The 27,613-nt window shown below is 39.1% G+C and overlaps 1 protein-coding gene and 1 long non-coding RNA gene across 11 annotated transcripts in view; one reads left to right on the top strand and one right to left on the bottom strand.

Annotated features, from left to right (window-relative positions):
• The window catches only part of TEX14 (testis expressed 14, intercellular bridge forming factor), a 129,402-nt gene extending 120,243 nt beyond the window's left edge, over positions 1-9,159 (top strand). For all 10 annotated transcript variants that reach the window (XM_077164932.1, XM_077164940.1, XM_077164939.1 and 7 more), the window contains 6 exons: positions 2,456-2,536; positions 3,060-3,159; positions 4,764-4,856; positions 6,958-7,067; positions 8,299-8,350; positions 8,799-9,159. In XM_077164932.1, coding sequence (XP_077021047.1) covers positions 2,456-2,536; positions 3,060-3,159; positions 4,764-4,856; positions 6,958-7,067; positions 8,299-8,350; positions 8,799-8,835 — 473 coding nt within the window. In that variant the 3' untranslated portion in view covers positions 8,836-9,159. The remainder of the gene's footprint in view (positions 1-2,455; positions 2,537-3,059; positions 3,160-4,763; positions 4,857-6,957; positions 7,068-8,298; positions 8,351-8,798) is intronic.
• Positions 1-27,333, bottom strand: part of LOC143687711 (uncharacterized) — a 35,517-nt gene extending 8,184 nt beyond the window's left edge. The window contains exons 1-2 of the long non-coding RNA XR_013177659.1: positions 27,008-27,333; positions 1,705-1,780 (exon numbers count right to left, since the gene is read on the bottom strand). This is a non-coding gene — a long non-coding RNA (uncharacterized LOC143687711). The remainder of the gene's footprint in view (positions 1-1,704; positions 1,781-27,007) is intronic.
• Positions 27,334-27,613: the final 280 nt, after the last annotated feature.

Genomic DNA, 27,613 nt, shown 5'->3' with positions numbered 1-27,613 from the left:
ATACATACCATATCCCTTACCCCTCCCTTTCATTGATCACTAGCATTTCAATCTAAGTTTATTTTAACATTGGTTCCCCCTATTATTTATTTTTATTCCATGTTTTACTTGTCTGTTGATAAGGTAGATAAAAGGAGCATCAGACACAAGGTTTTCACAATCACACAGTCACATTGTGAAAGCTATATCATTATACAATCATCTTCAAGAAACATGGCTACTGGAACACAGCTCCACATTTTCAGGCAGTTCCCTCCAGCCTCTCTACTACATTTTGATTTACAAGGTGATATCTATTTAATGCATAATAATAACCTCCAGGATAACCTCTAGACTGTGTTTGGAATCTCTCAGCCATTGACACTTTATTTTGTCTCATCTCACTCTTCCCCCTTTTGGTCGAGAAGGTTTTTCTCAATCCCCTGATGCTGAGTCTCAGCTCATTCCAGAATTTCTGTCCCATATTGCCAGGAAGGTCCGCACCCCTGGGAGTCATGTCCCATGTAGACAGGGGGAGGGTGGTGAGTTTACTTGTTGTGTTGGCTGGAGAGAGAGGCCACATCTGAGCAACAAAAGAGGTTCTCTTGGGGGTGACTCTTAGGCCTAATTTTAAGTAGGCTTGACCTATCCTTTGTGGGGTTAAGTTTCATATGAACAAACCCCAAGATGGGGGGCTCAGCCTATTGTTTTGTTGTCTGCACTGCTTGTTGCACCCCTCTTTCAATGCCATGTAGTCATATAGGTCACCAGATTGTAGGGTCAGGGTCATTCCCCCACTCCCAACTTTCCTTGTCTGGAACTCCCTGCAAATTCCTTGCAAATTCTTCCTCTCCATTTGCTCTTCTTAGTAAAATAGTATGAATCCTGCTTGAGAGAGTGGAGGTTACCTCACATATGTTCTGCTTCTGTAAATTATCAGTGTGGTCTATTCCTTGTTCATGACTTAAAGCAGTTTTTGTAGACTCACTTGCAGTTTGACAATAGTGATAATTTTCTTCTGGATTCTACTGTCCTTTCTCTATAGTCACCATGTGACTGCCCCCTCCAACTCTCCCATTTCAGCAGCTGAGCTACCAGGCTTCCTCCTGGGCTCTAGCCCAGCACTCTTTACAGGAGCCCTCCCTCATTTCACCTTATGGGAATTATCTGGGCCAGGTTTCTAGGTGATGTCTGTACTTCGAGATGGGTCAGTAATTTTCCAGAAAGATAAAGGGCAGAGGGCACTTAAGTACTTCCTCCTGTAATGGCCCTACCCATTCAGTTATGGAATACCATCACCCTGTTGTTCTTTCCCCTCAGAGAGGTTTGGGGAAGTGACCTGGAGCTGACACTGCTGTTTTAGAGGGCCTCCATCCAAAGTTTTACACTCTGAACAACAGCCTAAAGAGTATAGGGTCCTTTGTAACTTTAAGGTACTTTAAGACCAACAGAGTATCTTGTTACTTTTAACAAGGATAGAAATGGATTTTTAATTTCAAATTATATTACATGGTCTCATGGGCCTCTTGATGACTGGAAACTGTGAGGGAAGGACTGCTTCCTGACTCTGCAGGAAGGGAACTGACCTGTGTCTGCACAGAACAAGGCCATGCTGGTGAGCTCAGAGCTGCCTGTCTGTGCTGCCTCCCAGGTGTCTCTCTTTTCTGTTCTGGAGTACACTTTGAGGAGACTATCAAATGTGAAAGAGTGTAATGATTTAAGTACCTGTTTGTCTTGGACTTGTGATCATTTCTTTAGGAACTGGAAATTATATTCTTTTGCCTTCTGTCTTTCCATATACCTGGTTAAAGAAATGATATGTGGTCAAGTAGAAGTGGAGGAAACTTAGATTGCTCTGATGTTGCTGGAAACATTTTTAAAAAGAGATAAAATAGAGATTGAGTTCCTAATCCTTAGAGCTAGGCTATCTGGATTTAAATCCCAACTCTACCACTCACTAGCTATGTGATTTTAGGCAAATTCCTTCACCTTTCTTTATCATAATTTCCTCATCTATTAAATAGGATAAAAATAATGGGACCAACTTCATAAGGTTGTTGTGAAGATTAATGAATTAATGAATGTAAATTCTTGAAAACAGCACCTGCTACATAGGATTCTGTGTTACTTAGGATCAGTAGTAGCAGCCTTTTATTTTTATTTTTAGTGTTTTATGGGATTTTGTCATACTTGAAGAATTCCTTTCAAACCTAGTATGCCCTAGAGCTGTGGTTCTTAAACCTTATCAGGCGTGAGAATCACTTGGAGGGCTTATGAAAACACAGATTGCCAGGCCCCATCCCCAGAGGTTCTGATCTACAAGGTCTGGGACAGGGCCTGGGAATTTGCATTTTTTACAAATTCCTAGATTATGCTGATGCTGTTGTCCTAGCACCATGCTTTTAGGATGACTGCCCTAGAGAATGGTGTGACATGGAAAGGAGGAAATCATTTGCCTTCTACTTTTGTATTGCAGCAGAGCTCTTGAAGCAGCAGCAGGCCTCATCCACAGTGTTGGATGAGAACCCAGCTAGTGTAACGGACAGTACTACAAATGGTAAGCCAACTATGCATATCCTCTTCCCCACATAGGATTGCTGATAAGATGAAATGAGGTAGCATATGTAAAATGCCTGGCATACATTTAAGGGCAGATCCCTTCCCCACCCAAATTCTTTTCCTGGGACTCCAATCACAGAAGCATTTAGCAAGTGAGAATAGGATGCAGCCCCCACCCCAAAGCAAATCTGAGCACTTTGTTTTTAGGGTCCCTTGCCTCCTCATATGCACCCTTTCTTTGCTTTTCTCTCTCTTGACCCTTGACACAGGCAGAGTTTTCTGTAGCTTCACCTGGTACCATCAAGCTCCTAAGACCCGAGAAACAGCTGCTGTGAATATAGGCATTTGTGTCCATTCTCCAGCTACCCGAAACTGCTACCTGGTCCCCTGCTCTCCTGAGAAGAGGAAACTAGTGCATTGCTTACTTAAAGGCCTCCTGACTGACCTTAATTTTTTGCACTCCATTTGAAGACAATTTTTTTGTGTGTTCTAATGAAGTTATTTCTTGCAACTGTTTTTAGATCAAAGGCACTTAGAACAACAAGAAACTGACAGTAAAAGAGAAGATAGCAGTATACTTTGGACCAAAGAAACTCAGAATCTAGGAGAGGACACAGAGAGGTAATGAAAGAAGCTGGGGTTTTGAAAGGATTTTTTTTAATGTATTAGCTTGTATTAGTTTTTTCCTAAGAGTGACAAATAAGGGGGGAAATGGTGTTTTTCTTAAATGTTTTAACAGTCTCTGTTCCTAAAAGGTTTTTTGTTTTTACTTCATTTTGTCAGGCAAACTCAGGTTTCAAAACCTTTTAGTTAGAGGCCTTAAAAGAAAATTTTTAAATCTTTCTAGTCAAATAAGAGAAAATAGAGGCAATCATGCAAGCAACTCAGTCTAAAAACACAAGTTTGCCTCAAGAAACCAGATTCCTTTTCTGATTTAGAGCTCTCCTTTTTCCTGTGTTGTAAGTAAACCACTTCACCTTGCCCCCTTTGCCTCTTGACTTCTCTTGTCTTGTCCTGAACTGTCATTCAGGGCCAGGATGAAGGCCAGGCAATTGAAACACTCCCCTTGAGCACAAAATTTGAGGGGGTACCAGAAAACTCTGTAAAGGTGAATAATATTTTAATGCAGTATTTTAAAATATCAGAAGTAATGCAAAAAAATCCATGGCGAACAAAATATTTAAATTTTAAAGAAAGACAGGATCTGATCCTGTTCTTCCACCACTCATCTCACCCTAATTCTGGCCTTGTTGGATCATTGAAGAAGCCATTCAGAATGCTTTTAGCTGCAAGTGATAGAAACTCCACCATCCTGCACAAATGAGTGTCTCTCACATAGCAAGAGGTCCACAGGTTGGCAGGGCACAAGTGGTACAGCAGCTTGATGATGCCACCAGGAATTTAGACTCATTTTTTCTTCCTGCTCTGCCCCTGTAGTATGTTGGCTTTTATCTGCAGGGTTGTCACTTCCTGATTGTAGAATGGCTGCTGTCCACAGGCCAGGCAAAGATACGTTGATGCGGTGAAAGAATGTCCTAGCTGACCTTGCCTCTTTTTATCTGGAAAGCAAAGAATCCTCTTCCAAAAGGCACCCATTTGTATCTCATTGGCCAAACTGTGACATAGCCACCTTTTTTTGCAAGGAAGGCTGGAAATTAAGTTTTTAACTTTCCAAGTACTATAAAAGAAGAATGCAAGCGAGAATAGTGTTGTCAGTAACTTTGGGGTGGTGAATCCATTGTCTGTTACATTGAACAAGGGCAAAATTATTCCATGTAAGGAAGGAAAGGAGAGAGACCTGGAAAGGAAGGTCTTGAAAGTAGAAGAGGAGACTGGGACCCTGTAATCTGAGAGGAAAGGGGGGGAGCATTTTTGGAGGGTAAACAACAGACAAAGAGACAAAGACTTTTTTTTTAGGGTGCATAGTCCAGGAAACAAATCCTGGTCTCCTGCATGAAAGACGAGCATTCTACCCCTGAACCACCCATGCACCTCAGGGGGGAAGACATTTTTTAAAGAAAAGCTTTAGACACCTTATGTCTATGATATGTGATATAATCCATTCCCTCCATCTCCCCAAAACACCTTCAAGGCCAGAGAAGAGTAAGTCAAGAGGGCCAAGTTACATTTGGTTATACAAATATAAAGCGCTGTACACAATGATCTTTGTCAAGGGGGAGGAGATATGATTATTGTCTTAACTCTCTTCACGTGCCCTTGGATAGAGCTCACTCTACCCTCGATGAGGACCTGGAAAGATGGCTGCAGCCATCTGAGGAAAACATTCAACTACAGGACTTCCCAGAGGGCTCTGCAAGGTAATACTTATCTACACTCATTAAAGAATGAATGTTGGTGAAGGCATTGCTGTAGATAAACCAGTACTGACTCCTATCTGTCTGCACTATTGTGCTTGCCCCACAATGCTCAAGATATTGATTAGTAGATTGATATCAGTATAGGAAGAGGCCTCTAAGATTTCTGTGTAGTGGCCTACCACCTTCCAAATTTCCATCAGTCATTTGCATTAAATCAGAAAAGTCATGCTTATCAAATTTTTAAATAAATCTAGGATGGCTGCTAATGTAATGCATGTCAGACTCAGAATTCAAAATGATTTTGACAGGTAGAAATGTTAGTTTTTTCTTAAAAAAATTTTTTCATTGTGAATAATAACATAAAAAAGCAATAAATTTCAAAGCACAACACAGTTACTTGTAGAACAAATTTCAGAGTGTTGATATGGATTACAGTTCCACAATTTGAGGTTTTTACTTCTAGCTGCTCCGAGACACTGGAAACTAAGAGAAATATCAGTGTAATGATTCAGCAGTTGTACTCATTTGTTAAATCCTATTATCTTTGTTACAACTCCACCTTCTCCTTTGATCTTGTTAGCTTTCTCTTAAACAATGAAGGTGAGCATTTAAATGCAAAAAGCATAGAATACAGGAGACTGAACTGACTGGGAAGTGTTTGATTGGAAGCTCATGCTCACTGTAAGTTCATTGAGGGCAGGAAGTATGTCTTATTTTTATATGCCCAGCACCTAGCATACATCCTGAGACATCATAGGAACTCAAGAAATATTACTTGAAGAAGGCATTATCAGCAATTCTGAGTCGTCAGTTTGATGCAGTTGCTAAAAAGGTCAGTGTCACGTTAATACCGAATAAATAGAAATGCACTGTCCGGATCCAGAAATTGTCTCGTGCCATTTAGAAGACACCTAGGACTCAGTGTGGGGCTCCATACTGGGCATCTTATTTTAAAAGGGACATGGCAAACAGAAGAGGGTGGCCACAGACTAGTCAGAGGTCTGGAAACTATCTCAGAACAGCTGAAGGAGCCGGGGAGGCTCAGCCCGGAGAGCAGGTGGAGTGGAGAATTTGATAGTTGCCCTCACATACCTGAAATATTACAAAGTGAAGAGTTGGCTTACTCTCCTGCTTTAAAGGACAGAGCCAATGACTAAAAGCTGCAGAGCAAGAGATTTTTATTCAGTAGAAGCATTAACTTTCAGCACTCATAGCTCTCTGACGGAAAAACCACCCCTTTTCCAGTTTTTACAGCAGCTGTTTCTGCTCCAGCAGAGGCCAGATGACTATCTGTCTTGAACATTTGGATGGAGGTGGAAGAAGATAACCTGAAGGCCTCCTCCAACTCAAGAACCTAGGATTCTATTACTAATGGAAAGTTATAAGGAGAAAAAAATCCTTTTTCAGCCTAACTGGCTTCATTTTCTCTCTTATTTTACGTATTTGTTTTGAATAGCCACCAAGTTAAAATAGAAGAAAAATCATTGAAAAGCGTCAGTTTGGTTTGGCAAATTTCTGTGGAATACTGGCAATGAACCAAGCACTGTGCTAGGGAATGGAGGTGCCAACAGGAACAAAACTTCTCTGCCCTTAACAAGTCTATAGTTGATTGTGGGAAACAGTTTCTGTTTACAGATTTGAGAAATGTGATCCTAAGTTGTTTGATACTTAAATAAGTTAGATACCTAACTTCAGAGAGTTTGAGGAAATGAAAATAAGGCAATAGAATTAATGGCAGTTGTGGAAAGGATACCAATTACAACATAACTGAAATGCTTTTTTTAATTTGTGGCAGTATCGTCTAGTGGTTGAGAGTAGAGTCTGAGACAGACTGCCTGGGTTCAGATCCCAGACCTTGGACTTACTAGGTGTGTAATTTAATTTCTCTATGCCTCAGCTTCCTCATTATTAAAGAGGATGATAATGGTCATGACATTGTTATGATAATGAAATAAGTAATAACTAAAAAACTTGAATCTGTGCCTGGCCCATAGGAAACACTCCATTAGTACTGGCTCTTGCTGTACTTCCTTTGGGGTGCAATCCTTTTCTCCTGGACATCACACATATGGTTTGATACCCACAATCATTGTCATTGAAGGGAGACAAATACCAAGGATCAAGAAGTTGGTGAAAAGAAGCAAAAAGGGGAAGAAAGCAACAAGCCTGAGAGAAAGAAATCAGAGAGCTTTTTAGGGACTCCTGAAGAAGGTATGAATGAACTATTGTTTGTAATGGCGTCCTTGGGCTTTGGTAAGCATCAAAGATGCTACCTTTGATAATTTATTTTTCCCGGTAGTTCAGTCCAGATTTGCCGTTAATTGCCAATCATATCTGTATCACACAACAGTTAAAGAGCATCCAGTGCTGTTTCTTAAGCATGGCTTCAGCTGTCTTATCATCATTACTTTGTATATAATCTGGAGAGATGCTTTGCTTTTAATTGTCTGGAGTCTTAAAAGATCTCTAAATTTAGCTCACACAGAGGCTGCAGAATCCAGTAAGAAATCATGGAGTGTACAAATAATGTGAAAATTATAAATTAACCTTAATTTTAAAACTATTTTGATAGAGCTTTAGATCTACTGATAGGCCATTCACAAATGACTCCCTCCTATATTTAAGTTCCTCCTACCCAGTAAGTTAGAAACATTAGCTCAGTCAGATCACCTGTTATTCCTTTTCATCCATTCCTCAGTCCATTCTCATTCTCCTTCCTTTTCTGGCTATGCTTTATGCCCCAAGATTCTGACGCCTGTAGAATGTATCCCGTCGTTCCTGGCCAGCTGGCTTCTTGCTGACCAATGGGAGGCCCTGGCAGAAGATCAGAGGGCAGGAGAGAGGTGGGGGTATTTCTTCCTCCTTCCTGCCTGTACTAGTACCTTGACTCTCTAGAAGTGACGTCCCTCCAGTAAGCACAGCTTCTGTAAGACAGTCCATTCTTCCTAGTTCCACCTCTCACTGGTTTCATTTATTCTCATAGGTACAAATGGTAACACCTTCCCACTCCTGATAGTCACTGTGTGCCTTGCCATCCCTTGTTTGCACCCTTAACCTGACTATACTTTTTGTAAGTTGTTGCTTCATTAAGGAGTTTTCATTTGAACCATCTGAGGTTGCATTCTGCCTCTGTCAGAACACTGATGGACAGGATCCAGCATGTATGAGCATTTTAGATAGTATTCAGTTCACTGAGAATTTAATGCAAGGACTTTGTAACTTAGTGTCATTAGCATCCATTGCTATGCCAGGGGACTATAGTATATTAGGAGAGGAAACCTATTAACTGTGTTTTTAGAAAGATTCTATCTCTATAGAACAGCAGTTGCATATAAAGTAGTCTACTTAAGAGATAGAGCACTAATGTGATTTCTGAATACTTGTCACCCTTTAACCTAGAAAGTAATCAGGTTGTTTTTATTTCCTCCTATATTTCATCAAGATGAACTAAAACCCTGTTTTTGGAAGCGACTGGGTTGGTCCGAACCATCCAGGTAATGAGATATCAGATGTTTGTAGGTCAAAGATGATTGTTTCTAGACACCATGAGCAGACTTTAAACATTTACCAGCATCTAAATAAATATAAATGGCAGAACTTAAATATAGACAAAGTTCCTCAATGTTTTGAATTTTAAGATTTATAGTAAATACAAATTTAAGGTGAAATAAATGCCAATTTTGATTTAAATAGGTGGTAGAGTCAGCACAAGAGCAGTTTTAGCATGAAAGGAGTGTGAAAGATGCTATCAACTGCTTTGCAGTCGTTTTACATTTCCGTGATACACTCATTAGTTGATCATAATCTCTATTGATTATAAAGACCCAAACCCTTTCCCTTGAATTCAATTGGATAGAAAAAGGGTGTTGTTTGTACCGTTAAAAAATGTGCGCACCAAATAGAAACTCCCTTTTTTTGTTCTTTAAAAAAACACTCAAACAGGATAATCGTGCTGGATCAGAGTGATTTGTCAGACTGACCAGAACTGAATCGCTGATGGATTCCTGGCCTGAGTTTGAGCATCCTGGTTGTGAGCTTCCTCCTTTCCTCATCCTCTACAGTCCCCATTAGGACAACAGTTCAGTACATCACACTTTGTCCACCTGCCAGAGGAGACCTAAAGGTTTGGCTTTGGTTGCAGTACATTTAACCATTTATTTTCAGCCATATTTCTGAAAAGCGAGAGGTAGTTTTGATTGTAAAAATTTCTCTCTGTGTCCCCAATGGCTTTTGATTTGGGTGATGAAAAGTTTAGAAAACTTTTAATTCTTGTTATATAATAAACTGTTTACCCTTAATACTGGTTAGGGTTCAGCTGTGTGAGTTGTGATTTCTGTGTTGGAGTTACTGGGAATGGGTAGAAGGAGAGTATAATTGTATTAGTCACAGATAATTACTGTATTAGTTTACACATATAAATATGTCTGAGGAACTTGGAGGGATAGAGATTTATAATACATAGTCCTTCCTTTCAAAAAGCTTAACGTTCTAAGACAAAACCAATATACATAAAAATGTAAGGACTAATAGGCATATCCTGAGAAATGCTGAGGTATGTTGTTATAGCATTATATATTAATATTCATAAAGGTCCCACTCAGATGTCCACCAGTATGGCCCATAGCCTTCTGCTTACAGGCCAGTAGGGTAGTCTCCTTTCTGATTAGTCACTGTGTAATATTGGCTAATGTCAACAATAATAGTGATATTGGTAAGACTTATATGGAGCACCAGTTTATGTGCCATATACTTTACAGACATATATCATTTTCCTGTCCATGGTTGTCCTGCATTTCTTTATTATGTTTCTCCCATTTTCAGCCACTCCTATCTTAAACTTCCATCTTCAGTTCCCCTCAGCGCTTAGCAGATGACATCACCTCCAGCTTTACAGAGAAAATAGAAGCTGATGGAAATTAGCTCAGCTTCCCACTACCAAAACTACTAACATGACTACATCTGTTTCTGTTTAATCGAACAACAGTCATAGGTAAAAATGTCTGTCCTAAACTAGAGATGGACCTATTCAGCACCTTTTCTTTCTCCTTTCCTTCTTATTTACACTAAAAGAGGTATTCCTCATCCTTTTCAAGGCCAGTCTCACTTTCTGTCCACTCAAGATGATCCTTCTTACGGATTTCATTTCTCTTTTCAGTTGCTTCAATCTCTTCTTCCTTACTAACTTCTCTTCATCAGCATTAACACACTTAGATTTATCCTGTCTTTAGGAAGTATTCCCTGGATTGTATCTCCCTTTTCAACTACTGCCCCATCTCTCTCCTTCCGCTGTAGAGTTCTTGAAAGAGTTGTCTGCACTTTTTTCAAATGAACCTGTGTCTTTAATGCCTCACCTCCATTCATTTTTCAGCCTGTTATAATCTGAATTCTGTTCCTATTCTGTAGCAGTCACTATGGTCACCAGTGAATTCCTAAATTTACGGAAGGTCTTCTGGTCTCATTGTTTATTTATTCTTTCAACCCATTCCCTAGGATCCTTTGATGGTGCACTTTGGTTTTCCTTCTACCTCTCTGGCTGTCCCTCCTCAGCCTTCTTTGGGTGTTCTGCTTCCTCTACCTTTTCTCATTCCAAGCTCTCCCCTTAAGAGGCTTTGCTTATTTTCACAGCTTCAGTTAGTATCTAGCTGCTGGAAAATACCAGATTTGTATTGCAAGTCTAGGCCCAGACCTCCCGTCTGAGTTCATATGTCTACCCACATACTTATATACCCACTTAGGATTTTTCCCAGGGGTCTTTCAACGTATCCAAAACTTTAATTCATGGCTTTAATCCAAAACCTCCTGCACTTCCAGTTTTTCCCTCCAATCAGAGATATTACTGTCTACTCAGTCACTCAAACCAGAAACACAGGAGCCACCCTTGACTCGTCCCGTTACTTCACTCCTTACTTAAAAAATTAATCATTAAGGGCAGGCCACTGTGACTCAGCAGGCAGAGTTCTTGCCTGCCATGCTGGAGACCCACGTTCAATTCCCAGTACCTGCCCGTGCAAAAAAAAAAGGAAAAAAAAATTAAGACCTATTGTATCAGCCTCTAAAACCTATGCCTGCTTCTCTCCATTTCTACTGTGCCACTAAACCATTGCAGTAACTTTTTAAAGTGTCTTCCTGCATCCGTTCTCACACTCCGTCATTTTTTTTAATGAATTCTATATGCCAAATACTGCTCTCAGTGCTGGAGCACTGGAGCAGTAGTGAACAAAACAGTTCCTGCTTTCCTGGAGTTTACAGTCTTAAATGAACAAATAGATAATTTGAGCAATGGTAAGTACTGTGAAGAAAATTAATGGTTTAAGTGATAATGATTGAACATGTATGTGTGAGGGGATACTTAACATAATAGAAGGCATGCAAGGGAAGCCTTCTTTGAAGAAGTGACCTTTGAGCTTTGATCACAATGATGAGGAGGAACCAATCTTGACACTCTTTGGGGGATGAGTATCCCTGCAAGGAGAACAGCAAGTGCAAAGGACCCATGGGAAACACTGAGCCGGAGCAGCAAAAGACCCCTGTGGTGGAGTATAGTAAATTGTGGGGAGATTGGAGTTGAGCAGGAGGATTATGGACTATGGTGAAAATGTTGAGTTAAATCATAATATCATCACATAGTTGTGTATTCATCACCAGGATCGTTATTTTTAGAATATTTGCATCACTCCAGAAAAAGAAATAAAAAGACAAAAGAAAAAGCTCATCCATCCCATACTACTCCTCACTCTCTTTGACCACTAGTATTTCCATCTACCCAATTTATTTTGTCCCTTATCTGCCCCCGATCATTTATTTATTTATCCTTTTTTTACTCATCTGTCCATACCCAGATAAAAGGAGCATCAGACATAAGGTTTTCACAATCACATGGTCACATTGTAAAAGTTATATCATTATACAGTCATCTTCAAGAATCAGGGCTACTGGAACAGCTCACCAGTTTCAGGTACTTCCCTCCAGCCATTCCAATACACCATAAACTGAAAAGGGATACACAATGATCTTTTTAATGGGCAAAAATAATCATTTTACATCTGTGATCACATCTCTCCCCATTGCCCCTAGGAGTATTGGACTTCTCTCAGCCCTTCAAATGTGTTCTGATGCATGCTGTTCTCCCTACCCAGAGCACTCCTATTCACCTCACTCTACCTCATTGTTCACTTTTCATCTTACTCTTCACTTACTCGGAGGGATCTTCCTAATGATTCTGGCCCTCGGACTATGTCAGGACTCTCTGTAAGATTCTCCCGTAGTTACTTCTCCCACCTCCACCCTGCCAAACATGCACCATATTTTTCACTGTGTACAGCACACTTGTAATTACCAGAGGAATTCTTCTCCCAATACGCTGTAAGCTCCATGAAACCAGGGATCATGTCTGAGTTATTCACTAAGGAATCACCAGCTACTGGCACAGCACCTGCACATATTCAATGCTTAGCAAACATTTGTTGACTACGCGACTATTTCTAATCGTCACAACAACACTTAAGGTTAGATATTATCATCCCTATTTACAAAAGAGGAAACTGGCCTAAAGAGTGTTCTATGACCTGCCCAAGATCACACTGGAGCTAACATTTTTATATTTAAAATAAGGCATAGTAGCCTTCCTTGAGATTGCAATTCAAGAGTGCTCTGAGCAAAGTTTAAGGATTGTGGTAATGAACCAAGAGCTAATTTCAGGTTAAAACTGATGGCAAGGATTTATAGTCAGCTAAAATGGTAGCATAAAATGCTCCAGGGCGTCGTCCTCTGGCAGAATCTTTGAAAAACTAGCAACAACTGGCAAAGCCATCTTCCTCAATATTCCAGAAAATAGTTACAGGGTGGCAGTAACTGGGCAAGTGCCAAATCATGAAAAAGCAGCTTGAAAAACAACAGGCAAAGCTCAGGTGCCCTTACTAGCCCCACCTTTACCTACCCTGTTGTAGTATGGAATCTGCCTTCACTCCCATTGTGAATCCCTGGCCCTGTTCCAGAGGGAGCAGAGTAACCCCTAGGTGTGTTGTAGGGTGGACTTTATTTCAATGCCACTGTATTGGGTAGAAGCCTGAAAGAGTGAACCAGGAAATTTATCTTGGCTTTGCACTCCCAGAATTTGTCCTGAAGGCAGAGAAACAGCTTGCAGACAGCTAAAGCAGCGTAAGAAATAATTAAATTGAAGTGGCCTGAGATTGAAGGACTATGTGCATTAAAGACATACAATAGAGGACTCAGTAGAGAGTGAAAGTCTATTTCTTAGGGAGTAGAGGGGGCATTTGAATTTCTGTCAACATGGGAATTCCTAAGGCCATGAACAAGCACAAGCCCAGGTCAAGAACCTCGCACACAGGGTCAGATAAGACAGAGAGGACCCTGTATATCAAATTCACTATGGTCTGATCTTCATAAGAAGGTTGAGGTCTGAAGGGCACACCACCTGCCAAAGCAGAGCCAATTTTTTTTGCAAACTGTGAAATGTGTTTCTTGCTTTGGTTTATTTGGTTTTTTGTTTGTTTGGTTTGGTTGTGTGTATGTGTGTGTGTGTGTGTGTGTGTGTGGCTGGCTTTTTTTTTAATCATTTTTTTATTGTGAAATATAACAAATATACCAAATAACAGTAAATTTCCAAGTACATTTTAACAAGCAGTTATAGAACAGATTTTAAAATTTGGTATGGGTTACATTTCCACAAGGTTTTGTTTTTTTCTTCTAGCTGCTCCAAAACACTGAAGACCGACAGAAATATCAGTATAGCGATTCAGCAGTAATACCCATTTGTTAAATCCTATCTTCTCTGTTATACTATATCAAGGACTTTTCATTTTTACTTTTTTAATCATCACAATCGACATTTTTTTCCCTTCGTTTTTTGTGAGCAATAACATATATATGCAAAAGCTATAAATTTCCAAGCACAGTGCCACAATTAGTTGTAGAACTTATTTCAGACTTTGACTGGGTTACAATTTCACAAAGGGTTTTTACTTCTAGCTGCTCTAAAATACTGGAGACTAAAAGAGATATCAATTTAATGATTCAGCATTCACGTTTGTTTGTTAATCTGTACCTTCTCTTTATAACTTCACCATCACTTTTGATCTTTCTATCCCACTCTTCAGGGTTATTGGGGCTATGGCCATTCTAACTTTTTTATGTTGGAAGGGTCTCTCAATAATACGGGGTAGGAATATGGAACTAGCTGATGTTCTGTAGAGGTTCTGCCCCCTAGGTTTCAGGACTTACCTGGTCCAGGAACCCATCTGGAGGTTGTAGGTTTCTGGAAAGTTACCTTAGTGCATGGAACTCTTTGTAGAATCTTACATATTGCCATAGGTGTTCTTTAGATTTGGCTGGAATGGTTTTGGTTGGGGTTTAGCAAGTTATCACAGGTAGCAGTGTTTAATGGAAACTTGCAGAAGAGTGACCTTCAGAATAGCCTCTTGCCTCTATTTGAACTCTTCAGCCACTGATACTTTATTAGTTTTACTTCTTTTCCTCCTTTTGGTCCAGATGGAATTGTTGATCCCCTGGTGCCAGGGCCGGACTCACCCCTGGAAGTCATCTCCCACATTGCCAGGGAGACGTTCGCCCCTGGATGTCATGTCCCACGTAGAGGGGAGGGCAATGATTTCACTTGCAGAGTTGGGCTTAGAGAGACTGAGGCCACATCTGAGTAACAATAGAGGTTCTGCAGAACTAACTCTTAGGCATGCCTATAGGTAGTCTAAGCTTCTGTACTATCTACATAAGCTTCACAAGAGTAAGCCTTATGTCGAGAGCATGGCCTGCTGATTTGGGAAACCCTAAAATTTGACACTGATGGTAAAGTTTAGTAGTTCCATAGTCTTTCCCCCCTCCCTCAGGGGACTTTGCTAATACTTTTTGATTATCTGGTTAATATACTGTAAGATATTTCCATGCATTACAATAATCTATACAGGATTAAAGAACCTGTTTCTCATTCTGTGCTCCCTGTTTCACTTGTTCAAATGAGCTATACAGATAGGTTGAATTAGATTATGCACTACAGAAAGTTTCAGTTCCAGATCAAATAAACCTTTCTTCCATTGGTCTCAAAGAGTATGTGTGGTTCTAAAATATAGACACTGTCTTCCTTACCCCTATGTTCTGAATACTTTAACCCCAGCCTGTTCAGCTTTGTTCTTATCTCTAAATATCAGGTTATGTATATAAAACAGCCTCTCAAAATTCAGAAATAATAATCACCACTCCAAACTTAATGTGTCTGCTCTAAAAGCTTACAATCTAGGCCCCTGTTTCCTTATAAGCATTTTCTAAAGGTGACCTTACCGTTATTTTTTTTGTTTCTGGCTTATTTTGTCTCACCAAATGTCCCACATGTTCATTCACTTTGTGGCATGCCTCACGACATTGTTCCTTTTTGTAGCAGCACAGTGTTCGTTCATATGTATACACCATTGTTCACCATTCTACTAAGCCTCTGTCAGTACTTCTTTCAGCCACCTGCGTTCATTGAGCATCATGTAGAGGGCCCAAAGTCCACAGTCCATCAACATTCTCAACTTTAGATAATTTCATTGTTCCCAAGAGACAGAAAATCAATAAACACACCCTCACCAAATAGGAGATCTTAACCTCCTCTCAACTCTTGTTCCTTACCCCAATATTTATATTTTGTTAGCTCCTGACAGTTAAAGAAGTCTGTCATGTCACTAACTGGATACAGACTTTAGGGTGGACCACTCAGGGTCTTCCCAGAGTTAACGGTTTAAAATATTAAAATGGGCGGGCCGCGGTGGCTCAGCGGGCAAAGTGCTTGCCTGCTATGCCGGAGGACCTCGGTTCGATTCCCGGCCCCAGCCCATGTAACAAAAACGGAGAAACAGAATACAATAAAACAAGAAAATGTTTAAAAATGTTTCCCTTTCTTCCTTCCTTCCTTCCTTCTATCCTTCCTTCCTTCTCTCTGTCTTTCCTTTAAAAAAAAAAAAAAAAAAAAAAATTAAAATGTACAGTGTGCAACAAGAGATTACAAGACAGAGAAACAGGAGATGATGGCTCATCCAAAGGAACAAGATAAAAATCCAGAAACTGTCAATGAAGAAGATCAGACTTTGGACATACAGGACAAAGACTTTTAAATAATGATCATCAGTATGCTCAAGGAGATAAAGGAAAACATGGAGAAGAGCTAAAGGATATGAGGGGAAACGAAGAATGATCAACCTGAGAATCTCTTAATAAAAAGATATAAATTTTGTAAGGAACCAAACAGAAATACTGAGTTAAAGACCAAAGTAACTAAGATGAAAAATTCTCTAGAGAACTCCAACAGCAGATTGGAGCTGGCAGAAAATCAGTGACCTCAAAGACAAGACAATTGAAATAATTCAGACTGAGAAGGAGAAAGGAAAAAGAATTTAAAAAAAAAAAAAAAAGCAGAGCCTAAGAGACTTATGGAATACCATCAAGCAAACCAATGTATGCATTCTAAAAGTTTCTAAAGGAGAAGAAAGAGAAAGGGGCAGAAGAAGTATTCAAGGAAATAATGGCAGAAAACATTTCAAATTTAACAAAAGACTTGAATACACACATTCAGGAAACTCAACGAGTCCTAGTGGATAAACGCAAAAGAGAACCTTGCCCAGACACATAGTAATTAAACTGTCCAATGCTGAGAACATGGAGAGAGTTCTGAAGCTACAAAAGAAAAGTAAGTAGTTATGAACAAGGGAATTCCAATAAGATTAAGTGCCAATTTCTTATCAAAAACCATGGAGGCAAAAAGATAGTGGGATGAAATATTTAAAAGAGCTAAAATCCAAAGTTATTGAAATAGTATATCTTCTCAGGCTAGGTTTTCCATGAAATGACACTAGAGATCAATAACAGAGGGAGAACTGGGAAATTTACAAATATGTGGAAATTAAACTACTCTTTTAAATAAGTAATGGGTCAAAGAAGAAATCTCAAGAGAATTAGGAAATACCAGCAAAAGAAAGGAAAACACAACATACCAAAGACATTTTGGATGCAGCAAAGGCAGTGTGGGGTGGGAAAACAATCTCAAATCAAAGCCCTAACCTCACATACAGGAAAATCTCAGGACCAGATGATTTCACAGGTGAGTTTTACCAAACATTCCAAGAATTGCACCAAGCCTGTCCAAACTTTTCCAGAAAATTGGAGAGGAGGAAGCACTTCCTAATTCACTCTATGAGGCCATCATTACCATAGTATTAAAGCCTGATAGAGATACTATAAGATAATTACAGACCAATATCCCTTATGAACATAGGCAAGAAAATCCTCAACAAAACCAAATCCAGCAGCACAGTGAAAGAATTATATACCATGATCATGAGGGATTTATCCCAGTATGCAAGAGTGGCTCAACATAAGAAAATCAATTCATGTAATACACCACATTAATAGAATGAAGGGGGGAAAAGCCCACATGATCATTTCAGTTGAAACAGAAAAGGTGTTTGACAAAATCCATTATCCCTTCTTCATAAAAACACTTAGAAAACGAGAAATAGAAGGAAACTTCCTTAATAAGATAAAGATATATATGAAAACCAAATACTAACGTCACACTCTTTGGTGAAAGACTGAAGGCTCTCCCTCTAGGATTAGTGTTTTAGTTCGCTAATGCTGCTGGAATGCAAAATACCAGAAATGGGTTGGCTTTTATAAAGGGCATTTATTAAGTTACAAGTTTATGCTTCTGAGGCCATAAAAATGTCCAAATTAAGGCATCTGGGGAAAGATACTTTGACTCAAGAAAGGCCAGTGGCATCATGAACACTTTGGCAGCTGGAAAGGCACATGGCTGGCATCTGTTGATCCCTTGGTGTCTGGTTTCAAACAGCTTCCCTGGGGGCATTTTCATCTCCAAACGTCTGTGTGTTGGCTCTGAGCTTTTTCCAAAATGATTCCCTCTTTATTTTATTTTATTTTATTTTATTTTTTAAATGCCAAAAAAAACCTAACAAATGCAAACATTCCTATTTTAATCATTCCGTTCTACATATATAATCAGTAATTCACAATATCATCACATAGTTGCATATTCATCATCGTGATCATTTCTTGGAACATTTGCATCTATTCAGAAAAAGAAATAAAACGAAAACAGACAAAACAATTTATACATACCATACACCTTACCCCTTCCTTTCATTGATCACTAGCATTTCAAACTAAATTTATTTTAACATTTGTTCCTCCATTATTTATTTTTATTCCATATGTTCTACTCGTCTGTTGACAAGGTAGATAAAAGGAGCATCAGACACAAGGTTTTCACAATCACACAATCACATTGTGAAAGCTATATCATTATACAGTCATCTTCAAGAAACATGGCTACTGGCACACAGCTCTACATTTTCAGGCAATTCCCTCCAGCCTCTCCATTACATCTTGGATAACAAGGTGATATCTACTTAATGCATAAGAATAACCTCCAGGATAACCTCTCGACTCTGTTTGGAGTCTCTCAGCCATTGACACTTTGTCTCATTTCACTCTTCCCCCTTTTCATTGAGAAGGTTTTCTCAATCCCTTGATTCCAAGTCTCAGCTCATTCTAGGGGTTTTCTCAGTCCCTTGATGCTGAGTCTCAGCTCATTCTAGGATTTCTGTCCCACGTTACCAGGAAGGTCCACACCCCTGGGAGTCATGTCCCACGTAGACAGGGGGAGGGTGGTGAGTTTGCTTGTTGTGTTGGCTGGAGAGAGAGGCCATATCTGAGCAACAAAAGAGGTTCTCTTGGGGGTGACTCTTAGGCCTAATTTTAAGTAGACTTGCCCTATCTTTGTGGGGTTAAGTGTCATATGAACAAACCCCAAGACAAATGGTTCCCTCTTAAAGGGCTCCAGTAAGCAGATCCACCTTGAATGAGCAGGGACATTTCTCCATGGAAACCACCTAATTGAAAGGTCACACCCACATTAAGGTGTGTCACAACTCCATGGAAACAACTTTAAAAACATTCCACCCTATGATACTGAATTAGAATGAAAGAACATGGCTTTTCTGGGGTGCAAGGATGCCCACTGTCACCACTGTTAATCAACATTGTGCTGAAGTTCTAGTCAGTGGAATTAAGCAAGAAGAAGAGATAAAAGGCATTCAATTTGAATAGGAATACAATTTTACTTGTAAATGAGATGGAAATCTTGAAAAACCTCAACAGAGCTCTGGGAGCTAATAAATGAATCAGCAAAGTGGCAGGGCACAAGATCAACATGCAAAACCTAGTATATGTTTTCTTTTTGTATTTCTGGAGTGATGCAAAGGTTCTAAAATATGATTACAGTGGTGAATACACAATTATGCGATGATATTGTAAGCCATTGATTTCTAACACTATGGACTGTGTGTGTATGAGGATGTGTCAATTAAAATATTAAAAAAAAAATAAAAAGTAGTGCAGTCCAGGTCAAGATGGTGGCTTAACAACATGTGCATTTTAGTTCCTCTTCCAGAACAACTACTAAATAACCAGAAACAGTACAGAACAGCTCCTGGGGCCACGTCAGTGACCAGACACACAGCGTACCCCAGTCTGGATCAGCTGGACCAGCTGCGAGCATGCCCCAGAACCATGAGTTCCTAAAGCTGCGGTGGCCAGCGCCCCTCCCCCACAGGCCGCTTCCCAGAGGGGAAAGGAAAGGACTTTACCAGCAGCAGGGACTGGGCACAATCAAACGCCAATTGTGGAACTAATTAACAAATTCTGACTACTAAAAATAGGCCCCCAGCTTAGGTGAACCTGATCAAAGCCAAGGTTGCTCATTTTTGCCCCGGCAAAAAAGAGGCAGGACTGACAGAAAAAGGGGAAAAAAAGAAGGAGGAAACAGGTTTTTGTGGCTGTTATCTACAAAGGCTTGACTGCAGTGGCAGGACTTTTCAGGCTGCAACTGCCCCAGGCATAAGCAGAAGTGAGCTCTTTTGGGGGCTTGTCTGGAGCCTGTGCCTTCCCCAGGGGAGGGGTGAAGCCCAACTCAGGTGGAATCCCTCCCTCAAGGAATTCAGACCCCAGGGCTTGGAAATTTGAAGCCATTAAAACCAGCCTACAACCTCTCCTCTGTTTCCACCACACACCCAGCAGGGAGAGTCTGCCAAAGTTAAAGGTACCGCATCATCTTATGCTGGTGGGACCTGCAGTCAGACAATCACCACACACAGGGCAGGATAAGAAAAACAGAGTCCAGAGACTTCACAGGAAAGTCTTTCAACCTGCTGGGTCTCACCCTCAGGGAAAACTGATGCAGGTGACTCTTTCCTCTTGATAGGCCAGTTTGGTCTGGGAAAATCTGGCTGGGGTCTGTAATATCTAAGTAGACCCTCCTGAGTGTGTGTGTGTGTGGGGGGGGGGGGGGGGGGGGCGGAAAGGCACCACACAAGCAGGGCAAGAAACAAGAAAACAAGAACTGAAAAATTCTCCTCTGTTAAACAAAACTTAAGCTAAAGGTCCAGATAAAGCTGAACGGAATGTCATAGAACAGATAGACAACAAATTCATCCAGCAAGAAAACCCTAGATAAAAGAAGTGAAAGCAATCTCCAGAATAAACTAATTAAGGTAATTAAATACCTAGACTCCAGCAAAAAATAACAAATCACACTAGGAAAATTGAAGATATGGCCCAGTCAAAGGAACAAACCAACAATTCACATGACATACAGGAGCTGAAACAATTAATTCGGAATGTACGAACAGACATGGAAAACCTCATCAAAAACCAAATCAATAAATTGAAGGAGGACATGAAGAAGGCAAGGAATGAACAAAAAGAAGAAATGGAAAGCCTGAAAAAACAAATCACAGAACTTATGGGAATGAAAGACACAGTAGAAGAGATGAAAAAAAACAATGGAAACCTACAATGGTAGATTTTGAGAGACAGAACATAGGATTTCAAAATTGGAGGACGGAACATCTGAAATCTGACAAGAAACAGAAACTATAGGAAAAAAATGGAAAAATATGAGCAAGGACTCAGGGAATTGAAAGACAATATGAAGCACACGAATATTCATGTTGTGGGTGTCCCAGAAGGAAAAGAGAAGAGAAAAGGAGGAGAATAACTAATGGAGGAAATTATCACTGAAAATTTCCCAACTCTTATGAAAGACTTAAAATTACAGATCCAAGAAGTGCAGCGTACCCCAAAGAGAATAGATCCAAATAGACATACTCCAAGACATTTAATAATCAGAATGTCAGAGATCAAAGAGAAAGAGAGGATCTTGAAAGCAGCAAGAGAAAAGCAATCCATCACATACAAGGGAAGCCCAATAAGACTATGCGCAGATCTCTCAGCAGAAACCATGGAGGCGAGAAGACAGTGGGATGATATATTTAAATTATTAAAAGAGAAAAACTGCCAACCAAGAATTCTATATCCAGCAAAATTGTCCTTCAAAAATGAGGGAGAAATTAAAACATTTTCAGACAAAAAATCACTGAGAGGATTTGTGACCAAGAGACCAGCTCTGCAAGAAATACTAAAGGGAACACTAGAGACAGATAAAAAGACAGAAGAGAGAGGTGTGGAGAAGAGTGTAGAAAGGAAGACTATGAGTAAAGGTAAAAAGAGGGAAAATTAGATATGACATATAAAATCCAGAAGGCAAAATAGTAGAAGAAAGTACTACCCATGCAGTAATAACACTGAATGTTAATGGGTTAAACTCTCCAATCAAAAGACATAGTCTAGCAGAATGGATTAAAAAACAGGACACATCTATATGCTGTCTCTACTCAAAGGACACAAGGCCAAGGACACAAATGGACATTTACACACCAATGTTTATAGCAGCATTATTAACAATTACCAAGAGATGGAAACAGCCAAAATGTCCATCAACAGACAATTGACTAAACAAACTGTGACATTTACATAAGATGGAATATTATACAGCTGTAAGACAGAATAAAGTTATGAAATATGTAACAACATGAATGGACCTTAACGACATTATACTGAGTGTGATTAGCCAGAAACAAAAGGACAAATACTGTATGGTCTCACTGATATGAACTGACATTAGTGAATAAACTTGGAATATTTCCTTGGTAACCGAGCCCATCAGGAGATAGAAATAGGGTAAGATATTGGGTAATTGGAGCTGAAGGGATACAGATTGTGCAACAGGACTGAATATAAAAACTCAGAAATGGATAGCACAATGTTACCTAACTATAATGCATTTATGTTAAAACACTGAATGAAGCTGCATATGAGAATGATAGAGGGAGGAGGGCTGGGGCATAAATGAAATCACAAAGAAAGATAGACGATAAAGAGTGAGATGGTGTAACTAAGAATGCCTAGAGTGTATAATGATAGTGACTAAATGTACAAATTAAAAAATGTTTTTGCATGAGGAAGAACAAAAGAATGTCATTACTGCAGTGTGCTGAAAATAGATGGTCCTTAATATTTTAAAATTTCAACTAATGTGTGAGACTAAAGCAAAAAATGTTTATTTGGTACAAATCTATACTTTGAGTAGTGCATCTCCTAATATAACTTATGTAGATAGCTGATTGAACACCTTAAGTACATGAAACTTTGTATAGGACTTGAGATTTTGTTGGTTTGTCCAGGTGACGCCCTGATGAATCCCAGAGTGATTTTGATCAGTGAGTGGAAAAGTATTTGCAAAGTCCCCGAACTTTGCAAATGAGAATGAGGGAAAACTCAACTTCCCCAAGTTGAATTCTTGATATTCTCACAAGCAGCGTGGGCAACCAAAGCTATAGGCTGAGCCCCCAGTCTTGGGGTTTGTTCATATGAAACTTAACCCCACAGGGGATAGGTCAAGCCTACTTAAAATTAAGCCTAAGAGTCACCCCCAAGAGAACCTCTTTTGTTGCTCAGATGTGGCTGCTCTCTCCAGCCAACACAACAAGCAGACTCACCACCCTCCCCCTGTCTACATGGGACATGACTACCAGGGGTGTGGACCTTCTTGGTAGCGTGGGAGAGAAATCCCAGAATGAGCTGAGATTCAGCATCAAGGGGTTGAGAAAAACTCTAGAATGAGCTGAGACCCAGCATCAAGGGATTGAGAAAACCTTCTCAACCAAAAGGGGGAAGAGAGAAATGAGACAAAAGAAAGTGTCAATGGCTGAGAGATTCCAGACAGAGTTGAGAGGTTATCCTGGAGGTTATTCTTATGCATTAAGTAGATATCACCTTGTTATCCAAGATGTAATGGAGAGGCTGGAGGGAACTACCTGAAAATGTAGAGCTGTGTTCCAGTAGCCATGTTTCTTGATGATGATTATATAATGATATAGCTTTCACAATGTGACTGTGTGATTGTGAAAACCTTGTGTCTGATGCTCCATTTATCTACCTTGTCAACAGATGAGAGGAACATATGGAATAAAAATAAATAATAGGGGGAACAAATGTTAAAATAGATTTAGTTTGAAATGCTAGTGATCAATGAAAGGGATCAGTAAGGGGTATGGCCTGTAAAAAAATTTTTTTTTCTGTTTGTTATATTTTTCTGTTGTCTTTTTATTTGTTTTTCTGAATTGATGCTAATGGTCTGGGAAATGATCATGATGATGAATATGCAACTATGTGATGATATTGTGAATTGCTGAGTGTATGTGTTGGGAATGTTTGTGTTTCTTGTAATTTTTTTAATTAATAAAAAATTTAAAAAATAATTAAAAATATTTAAAAATAAAAAAATAAAAAGTGGTGTTTTTACGCACTAGTCATAAACAAACTAAAGAGGAAATCAGGGGGAAAACTCCATTTACAAAAAAAAAAAGAATAAAATATCTAGGAAAAAAACCTAACCAAGGATGTTAGGTACACGGGAAACTACAAAACATTGCTGAAAGAAATAAAAGAAGACCTAAATAAATAGAGGATATTCTCTCTTCATGGTTTGGAAGACTAAATATGTAAGGATGTTAGTTCTACCCAAAATGGTTTACAGATTCAGCAGAATCCCAATAAAAAATTCCAACAATCTTCTTTGCAAAAGATTCCTCAAACTTATATGGAACGGTAAGGGCTCCCAAATAGCCAATGCCATCCTGAAAATAAGAATGAAGTTTTAGGACTCATACTTTCTGATCTTAAAACTTATTGCAAAGCCATTGTAATTAGAATAGCACTGGCGCAAGGACAGACATACAAACCAATGGAATCTAATTGAGAGTTCAGAAATCAATTCTCACATGTATGGCCAACTGATTCTTGGCAAGGGTGTGAAGTCCACTCCATTGGGAAAGAGCAGTCCATTTAACAAATGGTGCTGGGAAAATTTGATACATACATGCAAAAGAATGAAGATGGACCCCTACCTCACACAGAATACAAAAATCAACTAAAAATGGATGAAAGACCTAAATATAGGAACCGGAATTATAAAACTACTAGAAGGAAACTTAGAGACACATCTTCAGGACCTTGTATGAGGCAATAGTTTCTTTATACCTAAAGCACAAGCAACAAAAGAAAAAATAGGTAACTGGGACCTCATCAAAATAAAAAACTTTTGTACATCAAAGGACTTCATGTAAGTAAAATGACGATTTGCAGAATGGGAGGAAATATTTGGAAACCGCATATCTACTAAGGGTTCAATATTGAGACTATAAAGAAATCCTACCACTTAGCACCAAAAAAGAGAACAACCTATTTAAAAATGGGCAAAATACTTGAGTAGGCATTTCTCCAAAAAAGATCTACAACTGGCAAAGAGAAAAAAAACATGAAAGATGCTTAACTTCATTAGCCATTAAGGGAATACAAATCAGAATTACAATGAGGTATCATTTCACACCCACCTAAATGGCTACTATTTAAGAAATGGAAAACAGCAAGTGTTGGAGATGATGAAGAGATACAGAAACATTCATTGTTGGGGGAATGTAAAATGGTACAGCAGGTGTGGAGAACAGTTTGGCAGTTTCTCAAAAAGTTAAGTATGAAATTTCCATAGAATCCACAATCCAGCTGCTAGGTGTATACCCAAAAGAATTTAAAACAGATACTTGCACGCTAGTGTTCATAATGACATTATGCACAATTGCTAAAAGATGAAAGTAACCCAAATGTCCATCAACACGAACAGACAAACAAAATGTACTATGTAATACCGTGGAATATTATTCAGCCATAAAAAGATCATGCAACAACATGATGAAACTTGAAGACTCAAAATGGATCAAAGATCTTGTTGAATGAAATAAGACAGACACAAAAGGATAAATATTGTTTGATCTCACTGATATGAAATAATTAGAATAAACAAATTCATAGAGTCAGAAAATAGAGTATAAGTTACCAGGGGGTAGGGTGAGGATAGGGAATAGGGAGTTAATGCTTAAATTGTACAGAATTTTTATTTGGGGTTATAGAGATATTTTGGTAATGGATGGTGGTGATAGTAGCACAAAATTATGAACATAATTAACAGCACTGAATTACATATTTGAATGTGGTTAAAAGGTGAAATTTTAGGTTGTATGTATGTTTACTAGAAAAAAATTTAAATCATAGTTTAAATATTAAAAGATGTTCAATTTCATTGGTAATCAAAGAAATGCAAATGAAAATAGGATTTTTTTTTATTTTTATTTTTTTTGCCTGACTTCAAAGAGGAAAAATACTGATATGAGTCAAGGTTGAAGTGTGAAGGAACAGACATCTTCATTCACTGAGATAGGAGTATAAATTGCTACCATATTTCTGGAGGAATTTTTGTCAGGGTGTATTTTATACGTGGATATTTTTTGACTCAGGAATTCCATTTAGACCAGTGCTTCACAAACTTCATTGTACGTATGAGTCACCTGGAGCTCTTGTAAAACTACAGATTCTGATGGAGTAGGTCTGATGAGGCCCAAGCTTCTGCATTTCTAACAAGCTCCCAGCTGGTGCTGGTGCTGATGTTGGTACAGCTACTTCGCTACTTTGAGTAGCAAAGATTTAGAGTACTTTATTTTAAGGCAGTGGTTCTCAACCCTGGCTACACAACAGAACCACCTGAAGAGTTAAAAAATATATAAACTGATGCACAGGTGCCACCCCCAGATTATCCGATTTATTTGGGTATCAGTGTTTGTTAAAATCTTATCAGGTTATTCCAAATATGCAGTCATGATTTAGGACCACTATTATAAAGAGAAAATTGGGCTGTGCACAGAGTTGTATTTATGCAAAAGGAGTTTATTGCAGCATTGTTTTAGGAAGTACCTAAATGTCCACCAATAAAGAACTGGTGAAAAGAATTATAAAAGAGCCATAAGTGGGAGAATTAGAACTGATGTCATATGTATATAGATTTATTGACACAGAAAGACTTCATAACATATTATGAAGGACTCCATTTATATAAATTTACACATAAATATCTGCATGTGGTAAATGCATAGAAAAATATCTAGGAAGATGTTTATCAAAATAGCAGAGTAATCCTTTCAAGATGGTGGAATTTCAAATGATTTCAACTTTTTATAATTCTTGGTTAAGCTGTTTTCATTTTGAGGAATAGAAAGGGTTTGAGATGTCTTAAAACTCAAATCAATGGGAGGCAAAACTAGAATGTCACAGTTAAATAGCCATAAACATGTCAATTTTATTGTAACTCATTTTCAGAAAAACTGTAACAGAAAAGAATAGTCAGTGTAGAGCATAGGCAGATGAAGCCTTAGAAGCCAAACGTTGGGGGTGCATACCTACAGCATTGTGGGTAGGAGCATGGCAGTGCTCTGTGGTAGGTTTGGACCTCCTGGATCCAATTCTGTGCCCATCAAGCAATTTTTGTTCCTCTTGAACAAAAGAGAAACAAAGCTAGACCATTACCTACATTGTCAACAGGGAGATAATGGTCTAGCTTTCCAATCAACTAATTGTGTTTCTCGAAGTATATTAAGCTGCTCAGGTTTGTATGTCAGGAATTTTAATTGCTTAATGGGCTTCTACACTTGAGAAATGGATCCTGTGTTACCTATTGCTATAAACAAATCACCCCCCAAACTTCAGAACTTAAAGTAGTAATCATTCATTATATCTACCAGTTTCTGTGTGTCAGGAATTTGGGAGCAGCTTAGGTGGGCAATTGTGACTCAGGGTCTCTCATGAGGTTGCAGTTTGATGGACTTCCAAATTGGCTCACTTACATGACTGGCAAATTGGACTTGGCTTTTGGCTAAGCATCTCAGTTCCTTTCCACATGGTTCTCTCCATAGGTGTGCTTGGGTGTCCTCCCCATATGGCAGCCGGCTTCCCCTAAAGCAATTACACAGGAGACCAAGGCAAAAGTTGCAATGCTATTTATGATCTAACTTCAGAAGTCACACACCATCACTACTGCTATATTCTTTTGGCCACACAGGACAAACCCTGATTCTGACTACACAGAGGCATGGAGGTGAGGATCACTGGGGTCCACCCCTAGAGACTGGCTATCACAGATCCCATCCTAGTATACTGATGAAATCAAATATCTAAGACCTCTTGGCAGCCAACCAAGTGACCATCCCTGGCACACCTGCACCTCACTGCATACCTTTCATTCAAAATAACAGTATACTATACATATAACAGTATACTGTAGCTTTTCTGCCTGCCCTCACATTTTATCCTTGTCACAACTCTGCTAGTAGGAACAGTATTCTTTGGGGTCACCCTCAAAGAATCCATTCATGCCTTAGGCATAGATTGGTTTGATTTAAACTATTCAGGATAAGGAAAATGTCAATATTCAGTGCTCTGTTTTGAAGAAT

Source organism: Tamandua tetradactyla, chromosome 6 (assembly GCF_023851605.1).
Source record: "Tamandua tetradactyla isolate mTamTet1 chromosome 6, mTamTet1.pri, whole genome shotgun sequence".
In the NCBI taxonomy this organism is placed as follows: domain Eukaryota; kingdom Metazoa; phylum Chordata; class Mammalia; order Pilosa; family Myrmecophagidae; genus Tamandua; species Tamandua tetradactyla.
This window is presented reverse-complemented; position numbering and strand designations above follow the sequence as displayed.